Source organism: Anser brachyrhynchus (assembly GCF_964034855.1).
Source record: "Anser brachyrhynchus genome assembly, chromosome: 6".
Lineage (NCBI taxonomy): Eukaryota > Metazoa > Chordata > Aves > Anseriformes > Anatidae > Anser > Anser brachyrhynchus.
Genome location: NC_137700.1, coordinates 18,834,363 through 18,852,994, shown reverse-complemented (window position 1 = coordinate 18,852,994; position 18,632 = coordinate 18,834,363). Strand labels below are relative to the sequence as shown.

The window sequence follows — 18,632 nt, the reverse complement described above, 5'->3', positions numbered from 1 at the left end:
TAGAATAGAACTTAAACACTTTTCTTCAAGGAAAAAGTGATTTTGAGAAACTTGATTTCTCAATTTGTCATTGAATCAAGATAAGTCCTTTTCCCAGAAGGTCTGTTTAGTTGGAAGCATCACTTTTGTAAGGGAGAACTGTCTCAGTTGCAGTTACTGACCTTGTTTAATTGAATGATCTTTATAAGATCATTTTATAATTGAAACTCTTGCTCAAGAAATGCATAAAAATGCCAGTTTAAAAGCATTCCTGTATAGCAAAAGAAATGCACTTAGGTTCAAGCATTTGCTTAGTGTTCTGGTGAGAAGAGTGTTGTGCAGCTATTGGGACCAGAAGACAACTCAGCAACCGTGCAGTTTGTGAAAGTGATACTCCTTGAATGCAGCAGTTAGCAGAGGGCCACCCTCAGATGAAGGGATCTTGAACAAAATCCTGGCAATAATGAGTTAATTAGGAGTTTAATGGATATCAGTAAACAAAGTCTAAAGAAGACTGATGAACAGATCAGTGATTTTTTTTCCCGAAATGACGCAGTTTAGTTTGTTCTCTCAACTGATGTATGGCAAAGTGTAGAAATTAAACTTCTTTGCCAAGTGACAAAAGCTTCCCTATGTAAAGATGGTAATGATTCCTTTCGATCGCCAGGATTTCCATTCAGTAAACACTGCTCAGTACAAAATGAAAAGTCCCACCCCAGGTACCTAAAAGAAGATGCTCCTCTGCTTTGTACAAACTTGGTCCTGTTCAAGTCTTCGTGTTTCTTCCAGTCATTAAGAGCCTTTTCTGGACCATTTCAATCTCTATCACTATTTTTATTGAAAAGGTAGAGCTTTGGGTAACAACTTGAGAAGATGTATTATCACTGCATTACCTTCAAACTCTGTAAGGTAACAAATGCTGAATTATTCTGTTTTCTGCTCTGTCTTTATGCACCTATAGCAATTTAGACAGTTTCTGGAAACGTTTCAGGGACAGTTGAGCAAGGGCAGCACATAGAAGACAGCAAGCCCTATGCCATTCTTGTTGAGTCCAGTGTAAGGGCCTGCTCCTTTTCCATCTTATCATTTGTCTAAATCTGTCTAGAGGCTGTTACAGTCTTAAAGAGATTTAATTACTTAGAGCAAGAAAAAGGGGTATCAGTGCTAGCTTTGACCCTTTAAAACCATGTTAGCTACAGTAATAATTGAGAACTACATGGATCTTACTGTATTAGCAGAAGGATGTATTCATGTCCACTGATCTGTGTTGAGACCATTAACGGAATGAGGGATGCCAACACTTTATGGTTAGATAACTCTTGCAGGTATGCGAAAGTGAAAGTGCCTGTGAATAACAGCCTTCACCCCTGCTGATGTGTTGAGATGCCACATGCTTAACTTCCTGCTGCTCAGAGGAGCTGCCTTTCACTTTGGATTTCTTTCTCATCACTTTTGACTTCTAATCCATGGCAAACCTTTTCCTCTTGCCCTGTTCGTTTACGTCTGCTCTAGTTTCTTCTATCTACTGTTTCCCTTAGAGTAACACCTACAGAGTACTACAGCAGATTGGAGACAGCTGCTTTTCCCAAGTTAAGGCGTTCAGACATTGTAGGGTTAGAACTGTCCGAACGTTACTGTTGTATCTTCAGTGGAGATCTCTGCACGCACACCTTCACCCACCCCCTTTTTCTTCTTTCTCCTAACTGTGCAAGGTAAAAATACCATTATGCATTTCTCTTGGTTCTTTGTACGCTTAGATTTTTACTGACAATTTAAGTGATACTGTAATTTTGAGGAATAATGGTCGTCATGTTTAGCTATTTGCACTGTTGTTTTGGCAAAAGGCAGACACTTCTAGAACAAAATGATCTGTATAGTTTTAGTAATAGCATATAGAAAGGTGTTAAAAATATTAGGCGAATGTACTTGTATCTGCAATGAACACCTGGCTGTATAAACACAAAAGTAAAATCCATGCATCTGCCCTTCACAAATGATCATCTCACAGCTATCTCATTTCTTTCACAAAGTCCCTTTTCTAGGATAAATTACCATATATCCGTTCACTTCAGTGAATGTAACAGTCTCATACACATAATATCTTTGAGATTTGCAATTACCTGAAGACCCATCTTAACTGATTTTCCCTGCTTAATCTCTGTTCTTACAAACACAGTTTGTAAGAACGATTGTCAGTTCATTTTAATAAAATGTCTTGTCTTTTTTCATATAATTCATTGTCTTCATAGAGCATAAGTTACTGTTTGGGAAGGGTGCAAGATGAGAATACAACTTTATATTTAAAAATATAGTTAGTTTTTGTGACTTTAAGCAGGGCTCAGAAATACTTATATTTAGTGACAGATATTTGGTGTTTATTCATTGATTTTGTTGTTCTAGCTAGGTTTCCCCAGTACTTCTGCATGCTTAAATTCAATTAACCATCTTCATCCAACCCACTAAAACAGTTTTTAATTGGAAAAGAAATCAGATACTAGGTATTAAAAATCAAGGAGTGCTTTATTCTGACATAAAATTAGAGAAAAGTAAGTGAGAATGGCCTTCTGTCATACTGATAACGGAATCGTGTGCTGAAAACGGGTTAAAGGTCTTCGCATCCCAGCGAGTTATCTTCCATTATTGTAGACTGTTAATTCTCTTCCTACTGTTTTAGAACAGATAACAGTTTTATTTTTTCTAGTTGCAAGCAGTAAAACAAAGAGATTGTAATACCTCACAAATATCTTTTTCTCTTGTCTTCCATGTGTATTGGAGTGTGGATGTGTGCATACAGTGTGTATGCAGTTGAATGAAAAGATACAAAGTTTAAAATAATACAGGAAGTGTTACCATCATATTCAATAAAATAAGCCATTCTTTGAAGACTCAAATTCTATCAGATAAAAGGTGAAAAAATAATTCTGCGCTATTTTTTCTTCATTTAAAAATTATTGACTTTATACAACAGTCACAGGGAATGGGAGTAGTATGTTACATTAGGTATAATTAAAAACAAATCCACCATAACCCAGGAACAGACTTGTGGAATTCTTTTATTTACTGGATGAAGCATGAATGCTGTGGCCTCTTCTGAAGATTTAGGTTTTCTTAAAGGAGAAGAGAAAGTGCACTAAGAGACACAGGCTAAGGGCATCACAGGCTGGGGTAATGCCAACCGTTGGTTTCCGGGCTGAGCAGTGAACGTGGAATGAGTGTCTGTCAGTCTCAGCATTCATAAGCAAGCATGTGAGCAAACCCACTCTTTAGTCCTAGCAGTGTTAATCTATAACACTTAATGCAGAACTTGGGTTGTGTTGCACATGGGGCAGGAAGATATTCTGTGTTTCAGGGTGTCCGTTTCCCAGATTTTTATACACTAATATAATGGTGAATTTATTACATGAAGTGAATTCTGTCTTCTTTTCAGTACTTACATCCAGATTAGCTTTTGCTGTTGTACTAATGTATGGCACAAAAGTCCTTGATGCATTTCTTCAGCTCCTTGTGCCTTAATGTGAATCCTATTTCAATGAAAAAGAAAATAATAATAATTTTTAAATGCTTTTGAATGACTTTAAGTATCTTCTAAATGACCTTTTCAAAGGTCATTCTTTTTAAAGACTAAAATAATCCTACTTACCCCAAAATGTCCTTTACATACTCTTTTTCAAGAATATTCTGATCGCTTCAAATTTCATAGGAATTGGCATATCAAGCATAAAATTAACAATAAGCAGCATGTATAATGTGCATAGAAGTATGAATGCTATACGTATTTTTCTATAACACCACTGTAGCTTAAGCAGTATGTGGCATAAGGCTTATTCACTAGATGTTTCACAGAGATCTGTTTTTTAATTCAAAGCTCAGGATATCTTTTCCCCAAAGCTGTTTTCTCTTAAGATGTTTTTCCTAAAATATAATGAAGGGACTCCCTCATAGGAAGTTCTCTGTTTCCTCTTAATGATTTGTCCTGTTTAGTACATTTGATAGTCCCAATTTGGTAGTATTTCTTCAGCAGCCTCTCAAAGTTGCCTGATGTGTTAGTGGGCTCCCAGCTGGCAGAGCCTTTGCCTTGGCATGTAACAAAGCCAGTGAAGAAAAACTTCCTTGGAAATCACTGGTAACAATTCTAGTCATAGAAATTGAGGCTGCATGCAATTCACATTCATTTTAAACAGCTCTAAGTGCAGCTTTTGTTGACAGCAGTGGTGCCTGCCACCTCCATCTGCCTTTTCCTACTGCCTGCCTTGTACCAATGCTAGCATGTCATCTGTCTTGCCTGGTAGCAGGTTGGACTAGAGGAGTGAACCAGTTTCAAGTGCTTCAGTTTACTGATCCTTCTCATGGTGCTGCTGCATGACCGCTAGCTTTAAGATGAGGACACGCATGTGGAGGTTTCATGCTGGACCATAATTAAATTGGATTAGTTAAACTGAAAGCTCTGTGTTTCCACATGAAATTCACTTACGAGAAGAAGTCCTTTATACATTTATTTTGTGTGTGTATATATATACACATAGACCTAGAACGTCTACTAGTCTTAGCTCCAGTGTATCATAAGACATGCTGTTCAGGGCAGATGCCTCAAAATTGAGTCCAGTGACTTCAGTTAGGTTAAAGAAGGTCATGCTGTTTTGTACTGTGAACTGAGATCAGGAGGAGTGGTTGTTCCTGCAGCATATGAACGCCTTGCAATGGCAGGGAGCTGATCAGATACAAAAGGCCCACATGGACCACACTGTCTGCTGAGGAATGCAAAAAAAAAAATCTGAAGTTTGTCACTAGTATGACCTAGGGGTAGATGTCTTCCTCATCTGATCAGCCTGTCCTTGAGCATGGCAGCAAAATGTAGTAGGTAGAGAGCTGTTGAAAAGGTTGATTATCTATATCATCTCAGGGTATTTTCCTACTCGTTTGGATGCTGTAATACCTCAAAGAAATCCATCTGCCCCCTCAAACACAAAGCCTCTCTCCATGTTTTGCATGGACATCTGTGCAGTGGGGGCAGAAAGTTCCCTTGAAGTCACTAGCTGAAGCCTTGAACTATGGTGTTTAATTGCAGGCATTGCCTTAAATCCGAGCTGCAGTGCTACCTGCATTTGCCAGGCTGTGAAGGACTGTGAAGAGAGAGATTGAATAGGGGAGAGTCCACAGGCTCAGAGTTTCCAAAGGCACAAGGAATTGCCCATACCCATCCAACCTGACCTGCTGCTCGGATTTTCTCAGGAACCTTGATGCTCCCATTCATATTTCCCCTCTAACCCCCTTGCCCCCATCTCTCTCTCCTTTTTTTTTTTTATTTTTTAACAGGTATTTGTATTTTAAGGTTTGTCAATGTCTCATTTTACAGTCTCTCTACACTGTCAGTATATGCATTGTATTTTGGTATGATACAGATTTCTTCTGTTGCCCTACTTTTCATTTTGGATTGGGTTATTTTTTGTTAAAAATTGGAGAATCAAGGGAGAAGTACAACTACAGAAGAACAAAGAGAATTAAGATGACCAGTTGCGATGCAGAAAATGCAGTGTCCAAAAGAGGTTCATAATTCAGATTCACTGTACTGACAACTTTTTAAAAAATTCTTTATCAGCAAATTATAAGACAGTTTTGTTTCTTTTTATCTAGAAAGTCAATTTTGGACTTGGAGAAGGTTTGCTTAAATTCTGTTTGCATTTTAGAATAAGCTTCAGACAGCTGTAGAATGTTTTTTTGTTGGGTCTTGCAGCTTGATTCTGAAAAGTGTAGTATGTAGTTAAAGTTTGCTGTATTACAGAGTAATAATGTCTTGGTGTATATCTCAATGATCTAATGGTCTTGGTGCAAACGAAAATAAGTATATCATTTCCAGGTAGGAAATTAGATCACTGTGATGGCTCTGTTTAAAGGAGGAATAAATTAGGGCCTTTTCATACTTGAGAGCAGGAATTTTCTGTATAGACATTCATTAATAATATGTTGCCAGTGATTGGGTCTCAGTGATTATCAGTCATTTCACTTTCATATTCAGAATGGTTAATTTCTTAAAAAATCTTACCCTTACTTTAGCTGCAGGGTTGTAATATCATGAGACTGCTGCCCTAAATTCAGCAGTGATGACAGCAGTTCATGATGGCCTTGCTCATTAAGGTGATCAAGAGGTCTTTGACAGGGAAACTGGGACTGAAGTTGACCATTTTCACCTTTCCCATTGATGTTTTTATGCTTCTCCCCTCCTTCCACTGAAGACCAAAGGGAGTAATCTCATCTGCTGTTGTACCTGGTTCATTTTATTTTGGGGAGCTGTAGTTACTTCAGAGGTTTAGTTCATCGTCTTTCTTCTTGTTTTCTTGCCACCACACACCATTCTTGTCTGGTCTGCAGGAATGTTTGGTTTCACCAGACATCTTTCATTCCAGTTCTACATCCTTTGTACCATTTATGCAGCTCTACCCAAAGTCATTTGCTCCATTGTACTTGTATATTATTCTATATGTATGTGAATAGTACTTGCATATTATTCTATGTGTATACTTTTAAAAAATATATAATTTTATATTAATTCTAATTTTTATGAATATTTGGTTAAGCATGTATATATACAGTTAGCTGTGTTGTGAAGTCGTTGTTAGCTATGCCAGTAGTAGTCTTCAATGTGCTTATACGCAATTTGCAGATTCATTTTTCCATATGCTTTTCTCTGGGTTAAATAGCAGGAAATACTAACTGTATTATCCTGCTTTAGTATCAAACTTCTTGTGTGCAGCAGCCCGTACTTTGACTACTTCTTGTTGTATTACACTTCTCAGTATGTAAGAAGTTGAGTGTGAAATACTAAATTAATACCCCAGTGATCATTCTTAATTCTTTACGCTGTAAATAATTGGGACAGGGTGTGTGTGTGGGGGGGGGGGTGGCGGGAGGAGAGTGTCATGATGCAGGAATCTTTTATCTGTTAAATTGTTCTAGGATTGAGATTGACAGAGGAACATGGATTAAATACTTTACACCTTCATAAGTTCCAAAAATGTTATTAATACCTTTAGCTATAAACGATAAGCTTGTTACCAAAAAAAAAAAAAGATTAAATGTAAAAAATAATATTTGAAGAAGCACAAGGGGTGTATGAAAAGCACACACTCACAAAACTTTTACACTATATATCTGTGTATGTATGTCTCTGCAAGTCCTTTAATACAACGTTAAAATTAAATGTCACTAATTTAGCATTGTATCAAAGAAATATTAGTAGCTTTGAAATTAAGTGTATGTACCATAATGAAATAAAATTTAGTAAAGGCTTAATCTTGGTCATATTAGCATTGTATTATGTGGATTTTTTAACAGTCATGAATGGTTGGAGTTTCAACGGACAATGTCACTCAGTTCAACTCTTTGCAGTGAGTGCAAAATCATCTTTGTCTGGAGTAATTCCATTATTATTTTAATGCATTTTTGAACACATATAATGAAGGTGTCTTCACTCATTAAACAGTTTATTCCATTTTAAATAGCACAGCTTGGGTGTTACAACTCAGGCTTCTGTCAGAATAAGCCCATGTATTTCAAATGATGTGCCTTGGTCAGCACAGCTGCCTTGAATTGGATGGTTATATTGATAATTTATTTTATTAGTGCGTAGTGTATCACTTCAGATTCAAATGACATTAAGAGTAGATATAATGCATAACATTAAAATGGAGTTACCAGGATATGTAAGTCTGTTCTTACAATATGAAATTCTTAGATACCACTCCAGAAGAAGTTGGAAATGCTTATTTTTAAATCACAAGTAGTGCAAACTATTATTTGGTCTCAGAGAGTGAGATGAAATAAAGAAGTACCAAATAAAGATCATGTAGTTACTAGCAAGATTTCTTATTCACTCTGTATGCCCTACATTCAAGTGGTAGCCACTTCTCATTTTTCAACCATACTTCACTTACACTCTGGTTTCCATTATGCCTTTGTATTTAGTTGAATTCCTGCAACTGGAAAACTATTTAAATCCTCTGAGAGAAAACTGTACACATCACACTGACTTTTATGGTAGGTGATCAGATTATGGGGGATGATAAAAAACTCGATATATACACTGCTTGCCACAGCTCTCTCATTATTCTGCCACAGGAGGACTCGTCTTAACTTGTTGATAAAGATGAAGGGCATCTTTAGAGCAAAAATTTTTATTCCCAGTGATAAAAATAAACTAGCCTGGAGGCTAATTCAATCTAACATAGTGTTAGTGGATGCCTGGATATAATATTGAAAGTATCCTCACAAGAGTAGAGATCAAGGATTAATTGCTTTTACTTTGTGGGTTTCTCAATTTTAATCAAGATTAGATGAACCCAATCAAAACAAAGCTCAATCTATGCTGACAGGCACAGAGGAAAATTAAAAGGTAGACAGTGAAGAATTAGTGAATTACCTTGCATAACAAAAAATATTTGCGTATTAGAAGAATAATTGTGTCTTTGCTGCTGTACTTTTTAGTTTTGTTTCTACTTTTTTTTTTTTCCTTTACCACTGTTTCTTTTTTGGAACATGAAGGTATTGAAGGTATGCCTATGCCCTTGCTGCTTGACTGGTAGCACTTAACCTGATGTCAGGATTTAAATGTACGTGAGAATTCTTTTCTTTATATAACCTTCTTACTTTAAATATGGACATCAGAAGACTGCTGAAAATTTATCATTTATTTCCTGTTAAAAGAATAGCTTTTTTTTCATAGACAACAGCTCCTTACAGTTTTTAACTGCAAATATTGAAGTAATAGTATATTTCTCTGAAATGGAAATAGTAATTTTTTACTCTTAGAACATGAGTAGAATCTCAGATTCATGTGATGGACAGTATAGTTCCTATATTTAAGAAAAGGTGTCAGTTAATCTACTATAATATATGTGGTCTAATTAAAGACCCAAATCCATCCCACTGTGTTCCGAGACCTATTGAAATCAAAGCAAGAGCTCCCGACAGTGTAAGTAGATATTAGATCAGGTTGTTAAAGTTTGCTTTGGAAGAGTGTAGTTAAAAACTGAATTCAGGTTTCCAGGATAATTTATAAAGAGATATAACATTATTTTTGAGACTCTTTCTTACGTTGTTTAAAATGCTGTTAATTTTTCTCATTATTGAAAAAAAGTAGTTATGTGGAAAGAGTAAACGAGCCAAGAAAGTGATTAAATGTTAGGAGGATACTAAGTAATTGGATCTGTGGTAACTGGTTTTATATAAAACTAATATCTTTTATATCATTAGATGTGGTTTTATTAATGGAAACTTTAATACAGTAGGTATGTTTTTAAAATGGGATTATTTTCAAGGATCAGCAGATTTTTTGTATGGGCTGTGAAAAATATTCTGAAGGGGTCCAGAAGTTGAGTCAAACTCTGTGTTCTTTTGGAAAAAACATGGTTTAGAGAACATTTGGGGTAGAAATATAAATAGTTCAATTAAAGTAAGTTTAAAATGTAAATAACAAAAGGAAAAAATTGGTCTAACAGTTTTAATGGTAGGTATTTTTTCTCAAAACGTGTGAATTATTTGATAGCCTTGTGACAGCCCAAGTGAAGCACTAGAATATTACTATACTTATTTAGGAGATTGTTACGTACCTATTTTAGAATTGCAGTGATTGTCTTCTTTTCATATTATGTACGTGTGCAAATGATGGTGATGATAAGCAGCTATCTTAAAAGCAAATACCCATTTCTTATCAAAGGGAATCCACTGAGGTCTTAGTTTTGTAATCAAGTTTAGCACTGACTCCACCAAAGCATATATAAAGGGTATGTTTCTGTAAAATCCTTTTTAAACACGATGCATTTATTCACAAAGCAAATACTCTTGAGACATTGAATTTGTCCTTGTAAAAAGACCATTAATAAGCATGTAGAACAAGTATGGCACCTCAGTAGGTTACTGAAATAGCCTGTCCTGTGGGAGAAGAGGACAGCAGGCAGTTAGGAGCCCATGGAGATGCTGTTGGTAAGCAAGGAGCCTGAGTTTTTGCAATACTGCAATAGCAAAATTATAGCAAGTACAATGAAGTAAGAAGTGAAGATGTAGGAGACCATGGAAAATACCCAATGGTTTTGATTGTACCAATGGAAATCTTGAATTCCTTGCAACTTCCTACATTCTCCTTCAGAGTCTTTTTATGAGGTATGTGAAAAGCTGTATGTTTTAATTTCATGTGTATGTATGAGGTGATTCATACAATTAAAATTGCTCAGTTAGTAGCAGCCAAGATCTTTGTGTAACCGAAAAAAAGATTTTATGTTCTGAAATTACATATTTGGGTTTCTCTGAAAAATACATTGTTATTAAAAAGAACTAAATAAATAAGCACTCACTGTCCCTAATTGTTGCATTTGGTTGCTGATGAATAGTGTACCTTTTTTTTTTTTCCATACCATCTGAGAAATATGTTTTTCCCACTGATCTTTCCAAAAGGCAAGAGTAATGCAAGGGAAAATCTGAGAAGAGAAGATTTTAAATATCCCGTTTTTCAAATGAAATGACATCTACTTATTTAACATTTGCAGAAACCTATTTTACAGAAAAAAAAAGAACTTTCCCACTACCACTGAAATTTGTTATTACTGAGAAGCGTCACATGAAGTAATTGTTCTGCACTCTAGAGGGAGTAGAGCTGAACTTGAAGCTAGTGTAGTTACTGTAATTTAAGAGTGAATTTTGTTATCTATGTTATGTTTGTAATTCTCCATGTAAAGTCGGGATAAAGCATTATCATGGCATTTTTCTTAATATTCAAATTACCTGTTGCCATGTTTTCAGAGGTCCTTTTGAGCATTTTGAGCATTTGGATATTTGTTTGCATAAAAATTGATTATATACTTCAAAATTTTATTGAAATGATTTACATTTACGATAATGCTTTTGTTGCTTTCTCATGACATAAATTTATGAATTAGCTTGTGGTTGTGCTGGAAGGGAAAGAAAGCATATTATACTCTTTCATGAAACCAATACACTGCCTGAAAATAATTCTGTTTCATGAGGTATATATTACTCATACTGAATATAACATAAGTTGATTTCTGCCTCGTTCCATTTCTTCCGTATCTTCAGTCTCTCAGTGATAGGAAGGAGCATTGGAAGTCTTGTTGCAAAGGAGTTTGATCTGTACCTGTTTGAGGACCTTCTGTTGTGGTTGCTTTTTTCTCTCTTTACTTGTTGTATTTTGTGTGTTGGGTGTCCTTTGCTTTGACTTGATGTGAAATATGAAAGCAGATGTAGTGGTACCAGTGTGCAAAGCAAAATCGGGCCAGTAACACTAGAAAAAAATTCCCAGTACATTCTGGATAAAGCATGAGTTAATATCAAGTTGACTAAAGATTTAGAATTTCTGTTTGAATCAATAAAGCAAGGGTAAGCTTCCTTGGCTAAGTCCAAGTGACAGTTTTGGTACTTTTTATTTGTAAAGAATAAGCATCAATCTATAAGTAGTTTTTTTCTCAGTTCAGACTGAAAGCAGATAGCAGAAGTCTGCTGAATAGTAGTTTCAACTTTGGGTGAGGATATACAACCTGATTCCTCAGGTAATACTGCTGTTGAAATCAGTGGCACGTTTTTATAACTCTTGCCTCTGTCCCCTTTTTAAGACTTTCTTGTTTTTTGTTATACTTTATAACTGTCCATAGCTTACATGCACACAAAATGCATTTTTGTCACTGTGATAAAAATAGCAAATGTTCTCCTACTTAGAACCAGCCATGTTACTAGTATAATGCTTTTTAAATAACATTTTAATCAATGTGACTGGCAATTTGCCAGAAAGAAAGATTAAAGGTTTTACCCTTTTTGTGCTCACTGAATTTTGTGTTCTTTTTGAATAGTGATCCCAGAGTTCATTAGTCAAGTAAATATTGCATTGGAGAGCTTAAGCAAGAACACAGTGCATCTGTTTGATGATAACCAGTTTGTGGATGTTTCTAAGAAGGTGTATGATACAATTCATAACATCAGATGCTCAGTCATGATGATTCGGGTAAGTTTTTGAGTTGTTCATTTAAAATTTATTTCTAAGATAGCTCAGGATATCAGTGCATTCTCAGGAGAATTCAGAACTATGTATGTCAACTATGTCCCAAAACTCATACCTAGGTTTAACTGATTGGTGATTTCGGATTGCTAGGGGACACATGATTCAACTCGAGGAGGCTGAATCCTGTTGTATGGAGAGCAAGAGTGACAGATCAGAACGTTGTAGAAAAACATGTTTTGTTTAATAAAAATACGTATGTTTATTTGATTGATAAAAATATTGTCACATCATTAATGATCATCTTGTGGCTACAAGCCCAAGTCTCTTGTAGTTCTGCCCTTGACCTTACCCAGTGGAGTGTATGAACAGAGAGTACATGCCGGTGTGATCCTGGTAATCTCTTGCTGAAGTTCTGCCAGGTTCATACTAGAACACTGAACAGCGTGATGTCTGTAAAACTGATAAAATCAGTGTACTTATCCTAGTTTATATGCTGTAGTTCAAGAAAACAGTTCAGAACAGCTTATTTTTAAAATCTGAAACATAATTTTGTCAGATGCAGCATTTTACCCCAAATACTTTCAGTCTACAAATCCCATTTCAGGTGATAAAAGATAAGCACCAAATTGCAGTATCTGTAATTTCAGTAAATTTTTTGGAAAAAAAAACAAAACAGTAATAAAAGCACAGATACATTTTCTGAGAAAATTTTTCAGTTTGGAAGAAAGAAATAAACAGATTATTTTAAATATAAAATACATTACAGGCTAATATGGAAATTTTTATGGACTCTCTTCTTAATCTGTTGCAATGCATAAGTTTGTTCAGAAGGAATTAAAATGTGCAGAATCTTTTAAGCATATCATCCTTACTGCAATTTTCAGTTAGGAAATTATTTGTATACTGAAGAAAGATCCTGAAACACTGTTACATGGTTCACTTCACCTATAACGATTTTTGATTGGTTGCCAAGAAATTAGTCTTAAATGATGCTGTTTTTGAATGATTGTCAAATATATATTTTTTAAATTTGGTTGTCATACATGTCACCAGGCATAAAAAATGAGATAATGATTTAGGTTAGCTGGAGAGTTCCCTAAAGGCTGGCCCGCTTGTCCTGTTCAGCACCTAACTACATGAAGCAAGATGCCACCAGTACCATCTAATTTCATTGTAACGGCCTGAAAAAAAAGTTTTGTCACTTTTGCTAGTTTTCAATTCTGTAGCATTTTTATTTTCATTTGTATTTCTTAATTAACTTAGGAGTTTCCTAATCCTATTTGAATTATATTTTGTTTCTACCACATGTATTCAAGGAAGTTTCATGTGTCTGCTTCCCTTCATTTCGTGCCTGTCATTGTTATTTTGAGTAGACTGTTGCTGTTAAACCATCTTCCGGATGTTCACTTCTCGTGTCATCCTGCCTTGGCCAGGAGCAAGCATCATCTTTGCTTGCTGCTCTTTTAAACTTTATATGTTTTGAGAGTAGTGCAGAAAACATTTCTGCTCAAAAAATATTTTTGGTGATGTGTTCTCACAACCGGGTGTTTTAAAGGATGTAGTTTATCTGTCAACTGGGGAATTTAAAAACCTTTCTTTAGTACCCCTCAGGAGAAAGAGTTTTACAAACGATACTTGCAGGGTCGAACAGGAAAGGCGAATGTCTGCCAAGAACGTTCATGTGATGAAAGTCCCTGTTATTGCAGTATGTATCATTAGTTGAGTTTTGAATGCTTTCATGTTCTCTGTAAGGGAGCAGTCAGTCTTTGGAAATGGTAAATGAAAGAGCAGATTCAACTGGCTAAAGTTTGCCTTCTTCACATTTCTAGTATTCTGGTAGGTGATCTCAAACCAGATTGGAAATGATAGTCTGTTAGGTCTTCTGTTCTATTCCTGTTTCAGTGAACATAGCCTAAGAGTTTTTGTTAGGACGTCAGACTTCTTTTCTAGATCAGTTAAGCTTCATTTAATACCTGCATTGTTCATCCCATCTTAACTCAGTGACTTGGATTGTTGTGTGTTTGTTGTTGTTCTGTTTTGTTTTGAATATTACGAAGTTGTTTCTACCTGTTTGTCAGTTAGATCTGAATCTTCTATATGTCCAGTTGTCTTGGGTTTGAACTCCATGTGATGTCATTATGACTAATCTGTCCTTTACAAAGTTTTTCATTTTGGGGAAGTGCATTGAGGAGTGTAACAAAGCTTCATTTGCAATCTCTGCAAACACACAGACACTCATCTGAAGGTAACTATGCATGTATATTTTCACAGTCCTCTGTGATGTGTACATGTATGTGTACAGTCACTGAAAAAAGAAAAGGATGTTACATCCCATGTAGTTCTTTCTGAAGCATGAGGAGAAAATGCTTTGATCTGAAGAGACTGTACATATACATGATACATAATAAGCGCATGTGTAAATGTGCTGCGGAAGTACCAAATCTGTGAAATCATAAGTCACTGCACAGTACTTAAATGGACGGTATTAGTATGAAGATTTCTATTAGTGCTGTCTTCCAGTTCTGCTTTGCAAATGCAACTTGATAAGGCAAAATACCCACAAAGTGTCAGAAATTACACAGTTGGCTGCACTTGAAGCTATCGGTAGCAAAGAGCAGATACCCTTCCTCCTCCTGAAGTGAAGAAGTTTCAGCCAATTGGATAACAGCCTGCCTCCACCTGTATTGAAACTCCCATTATCCTAAACGATATATATGTATGCCTTTGAAACTAATGTGGCTTAAAGTGTATTCAGCTGTATTTGGATACATTTATCAGTCCAGCAATTGTAAAGTCATGACAAAAGCTCTGGAGATGAAAAAAAAAAAAAAAAGTTTAATTCATTAAAAAGGACATTTGCAGCTTTCTCTTTCATGAATAACCATTTTTCAGAGACTGTCAAGAGAGGGTTTTTTTGAGGTTTGTTGAAATGAGTCAACTACTCTACCATCCCTTGCATATACTGACTGTGCCAGGACAGAGAGAGAGCTGAGAAAACCCTGGCCTTCCTTTTTTGAACATAGATTTGTTTGCATTCTATATTAGATACATTCCAGACAATGTCAGTTCCATGTCAATCTGCTTGTAAGAAGCTTCAGTAAATCTGATGGTTATTCAGACCTACACTGTTACCACAGCAGCCAAGGTGAGGAAATAAAAGCATTCTGGGGCCAACTTCTGGGTGCTTAAAGACAAATTGCCAAAGAACAATGTGCTGCTGATTACAAAGGATTTCAAGACTTGAATCAAGGAGAGAAATCATTGATCAAAATATAATTGGGAAATGTAAATCAACATGAACCGATTCACAGGGGGGTATTTTTCAACATCAAAGTAAAAGCAGTAACTTACCAGATTGTTTCCTCAGGAACATTTCAAGCATGTAATTAGACAGATATATATATATATATATACACATTTAAAAGAGTTCCTAACTGTCAAATGCTTCCAAATACTGTTATTATTGCAAATCATCAGATATGCCTTTCAAAGTCCAAGCCTAACCATAGGTACATAAAACATTAATTCCAGTCCTACAGGTATAATGTGCATAACACTTAAGAAAAGCTAAATACTGGATTGTGTGCTGCACTGATGAGTTCTAATTGAAGTGCCTCCAGAATTGCAGGATACTTCCTTTAAGATGTGTTTCATTGTTTCGCTTGCAAGGATGAATTCCTTCAGTGGTAGCTGTTGGTTTGAAATCATCAGGTATCCAGGGCATATAGCTGCATGTGTTTATTAGGGTACACAGTCCTTGTTCCTTTTTTTTTTTTTTTTTTTTTTTTACTCTTTCAGCATTTAATGTATTTATTTTTTAATTGTAAAAGCTTTGTGAACTTAATTTTGCACAGGAACATCTGGATACTGTATTAATCAGAATATTGCTGTTATGGAAATAGATTATGGTAGATAAGAGAAAAAAGAGGAAACAGGTTGACAGTTGTTGAGATAGTATTAAATTTTGCATGATGTTAAAACTTCTTTTAAAAAAAAAATGGTTCTTCTATATGAAAATGTAGTTTGTGGTATAATATGAGACATCTGGATTGAACTAACAGCTAATAATATCCCACTAGGACATTAAGCATAATGCAGACAGGTAGCCAGGTAGCGACTTGAAATGAATAATAACTACTGATAGTTGTAGCAGTAATAAAGTAATCTTAACAGAAGTACATGAAGAGGAAAAGAATTCTCCGGGTTTCATGGAGGAGAGGGTAAACAGGTAAACTGCTGCGAGTTTTCCAGAGAGGAACAAGAAAGAAAAATGTTCATAGACACTATATATGCTTTTGGTGATCTGTGTTCATGGAAACAGTGAATGAGGAACCTGTATTCCCTAATATTATGAGAGGTGAAAAAATTATTTTTAAGATTGCAGTTCTTATCTACTACATTATTTCCTTCATTTTGACACATTTCTTGAAAATTTTTTCTGCTGAGTGTGGATTCCATGTGCTGTTTCTTTCAGAATCCTAGCATGGAGATTGCAGATTCCATCTGAGTTTGCTGCATTAGGCTTTTTGAGTGTTTCTCTTTTTTTTGATTGTACCTTTGTTAGCACTGGGCAGCCATTCTCTGTGCCATGTTGAGCATTGTCACCCTCAAAAAAATGAGGCCAAGCATTCAGTTTAGTTTTGCATCATACCTAGATAATTCTATTTCACCTAGTTTCTCACTATATTCCTAGTCCATCCCTTACCTTTTTATTTTGCTAGCTAATAATTCTTTAACCGTGGATTTTAATTTCCTTTGCAAAATCAAACTCAGTTTAGATACACATTCCGGTGTCTGCAGTATAACCTTCTAATGTTTTGGCTATGTCAGAATACCCTTGAGATAGGTTCCCTTTTTCTCCTTCGACTGCAAATTCTGGGTAGTATTTCACTCCACTTCAAAGAATTGTAAGAGTTCATCCATAACAGACCTTGTGAGCTCTTCAGTCCACTTGATTTCTCTCATCACAGCAGACTTTGGTCCCGTCTATCCAGCAGAGTTGCAAGAATTTTTAGAACATGGTCTTCTCAGAAAGGAAGATGGCAAGTGATGAAAACCTTCCTATCATCCTGTTTCTCTTTCAGCCAGTTAACGTCTATTTTAAATTGTACCTTTGCTTTTATTAATGACAGAATTATCCTCCATGTGCCATGTTTTCTGTTTTTACTTCAGTAGTAGGAATTAGATCCTGTCAGATGCAGCCAGTAGCACATATGAATTGAGCCTCTCTTTAAAAGGTAAGGAAAACAAAGCAGGGAAACTACTGAGAATATGACATTTACTGCAGTCTTACAATTGTTTGTTTTTCTAGGAGAGCCCTGAGACCTCATAGCGAGGAAAGATAAAGGAGAGTTCATATTGATTAGATAAACTTCATTATTGTTTGTCTGAAATTTATGAGTCATGTTAACTCATTAGAAATACATCTTGGTAATCTTGTTAAATACATTTTTTCTTCATTTTTCAATCCCTACACCAACTACAGAAGAGGAAGAATTTGTACAGCAGTAGTTATCAAGGCAGTTGGATCTGCATCTCTCGTCACATTCTTGTCATTTCTGACCTAAGTAGGTCTGAGATGACCTTTCCTTCCCTTAGCTCCTAGTCAACTTCCCTGTCTGAAAGTGTGGACTTCCTTTTTTGCTTTTGCTTGTACTCCCTTACACACTAGGCATCCAGTATAGATGTAGTTAGTGCCAAGAGAGGATTTTCTAGCTTTATTATTTAGGAAAAAATAAGCTCTGTACTCATTCCCAAGCAGATGTTTCCATGCCTTACGTTCTTCAAATGGTGCTTTTCTTGTTTATTCTATCAGGGATGTCATCCAAAGATTGATGTATCTAAATGTGATGTGACTGAAGAAGGATATAATAAGTGATGCTCTTTCAAAAAGAGCCCGTAAGTACCTGTTGTCCATTTGTGACTGTTTTAATAGAGACGCTTCAGTCTAGCAGAGGTCCTCCTCAGCATCGTTCAGCTTCTGTTTTAAGACTTGGTCAGTCCACTGAGCTTGCCAGAGGGTTTATCGTGATGAGTAAAAGACAGTATTTTTGGACATGCTTAGAGTCAGTGCAATTCCCTCCCGTGTACAGGTATGTGGAGTTACAAAAAATGGACTGACAGATACAGTACATCCACTGCCCTTTCTAGCACGCTGACTGTCACAGATAGCATGTTTCTTCACCAGTTTTTAACCCCTACTCTGCTGTTGCTGGTTTAGTAACACAAAGCTGCTTAGAAACCGTCTAGTGAAGAGAGGCACTGGCAGTGTGGACTTTCTGAAGATGTGTCTGTGTGTGGTCTGTAAGTCATCCTTCATTTCAGGAGTCAGTACTGGACATTTTTCAGTATCCGTTTGAATAGTGTGGAAGTTCCATTGCTGTAGAGTTCAGGTACATCGTGTGGAATAGAAAATATATTCACCCTAAGAAAAAAGACTACTTACCTGTTCCATACCTACTGCTTTTTTAGTACTGTTTTTTTGTGTTTTAGAGATTAATCCTGATGCCTTTCCATTTCTGCCGAAAAGGTACTGAAGCAGAACTGTGCCAGTTCCTCTTTTATATTCATGAAGAGTGTCTGAAGATTATATGTGTGCACTGTTGCGAAAGGTACTAATCTAGAAGACTGTCTATAACTGCAGTGCACTGCAAGT

At 36.0% G+C, this 18,632-nt stretch overlaps 1 protein-coding gene across 26 annotated transcripts in view; it reads left to right on the top strand.

Annotated features, from left to right (window-relative positions):
- The window catches only part of CTNNA3 (catenin alpha 3), a 488,015-nt gene that overhangs the window by 388,909 nt on the left and 80,474 nt on the right, over positions 1-18,632 (top strand). For 23 of the 26 annotated variants that reach the window (XM_080597472.1, XM_080597453.1, XM_080597454.1 and 20 more), the window contains one exon: positions 11,829-11,980. The exons of the other annotated variants lie outside the window; for them this stretch is intronic. In XM_080597472.1, the coding sequence (XP_080453598.1) occupies positions 11,829-11,980 (152 nt within the window). The remainder of the gene's footprint in view (positions 1-11,828; positions 11,981-18,632) is intronic. 26 annotated transcript variants of the gene reach the window in all.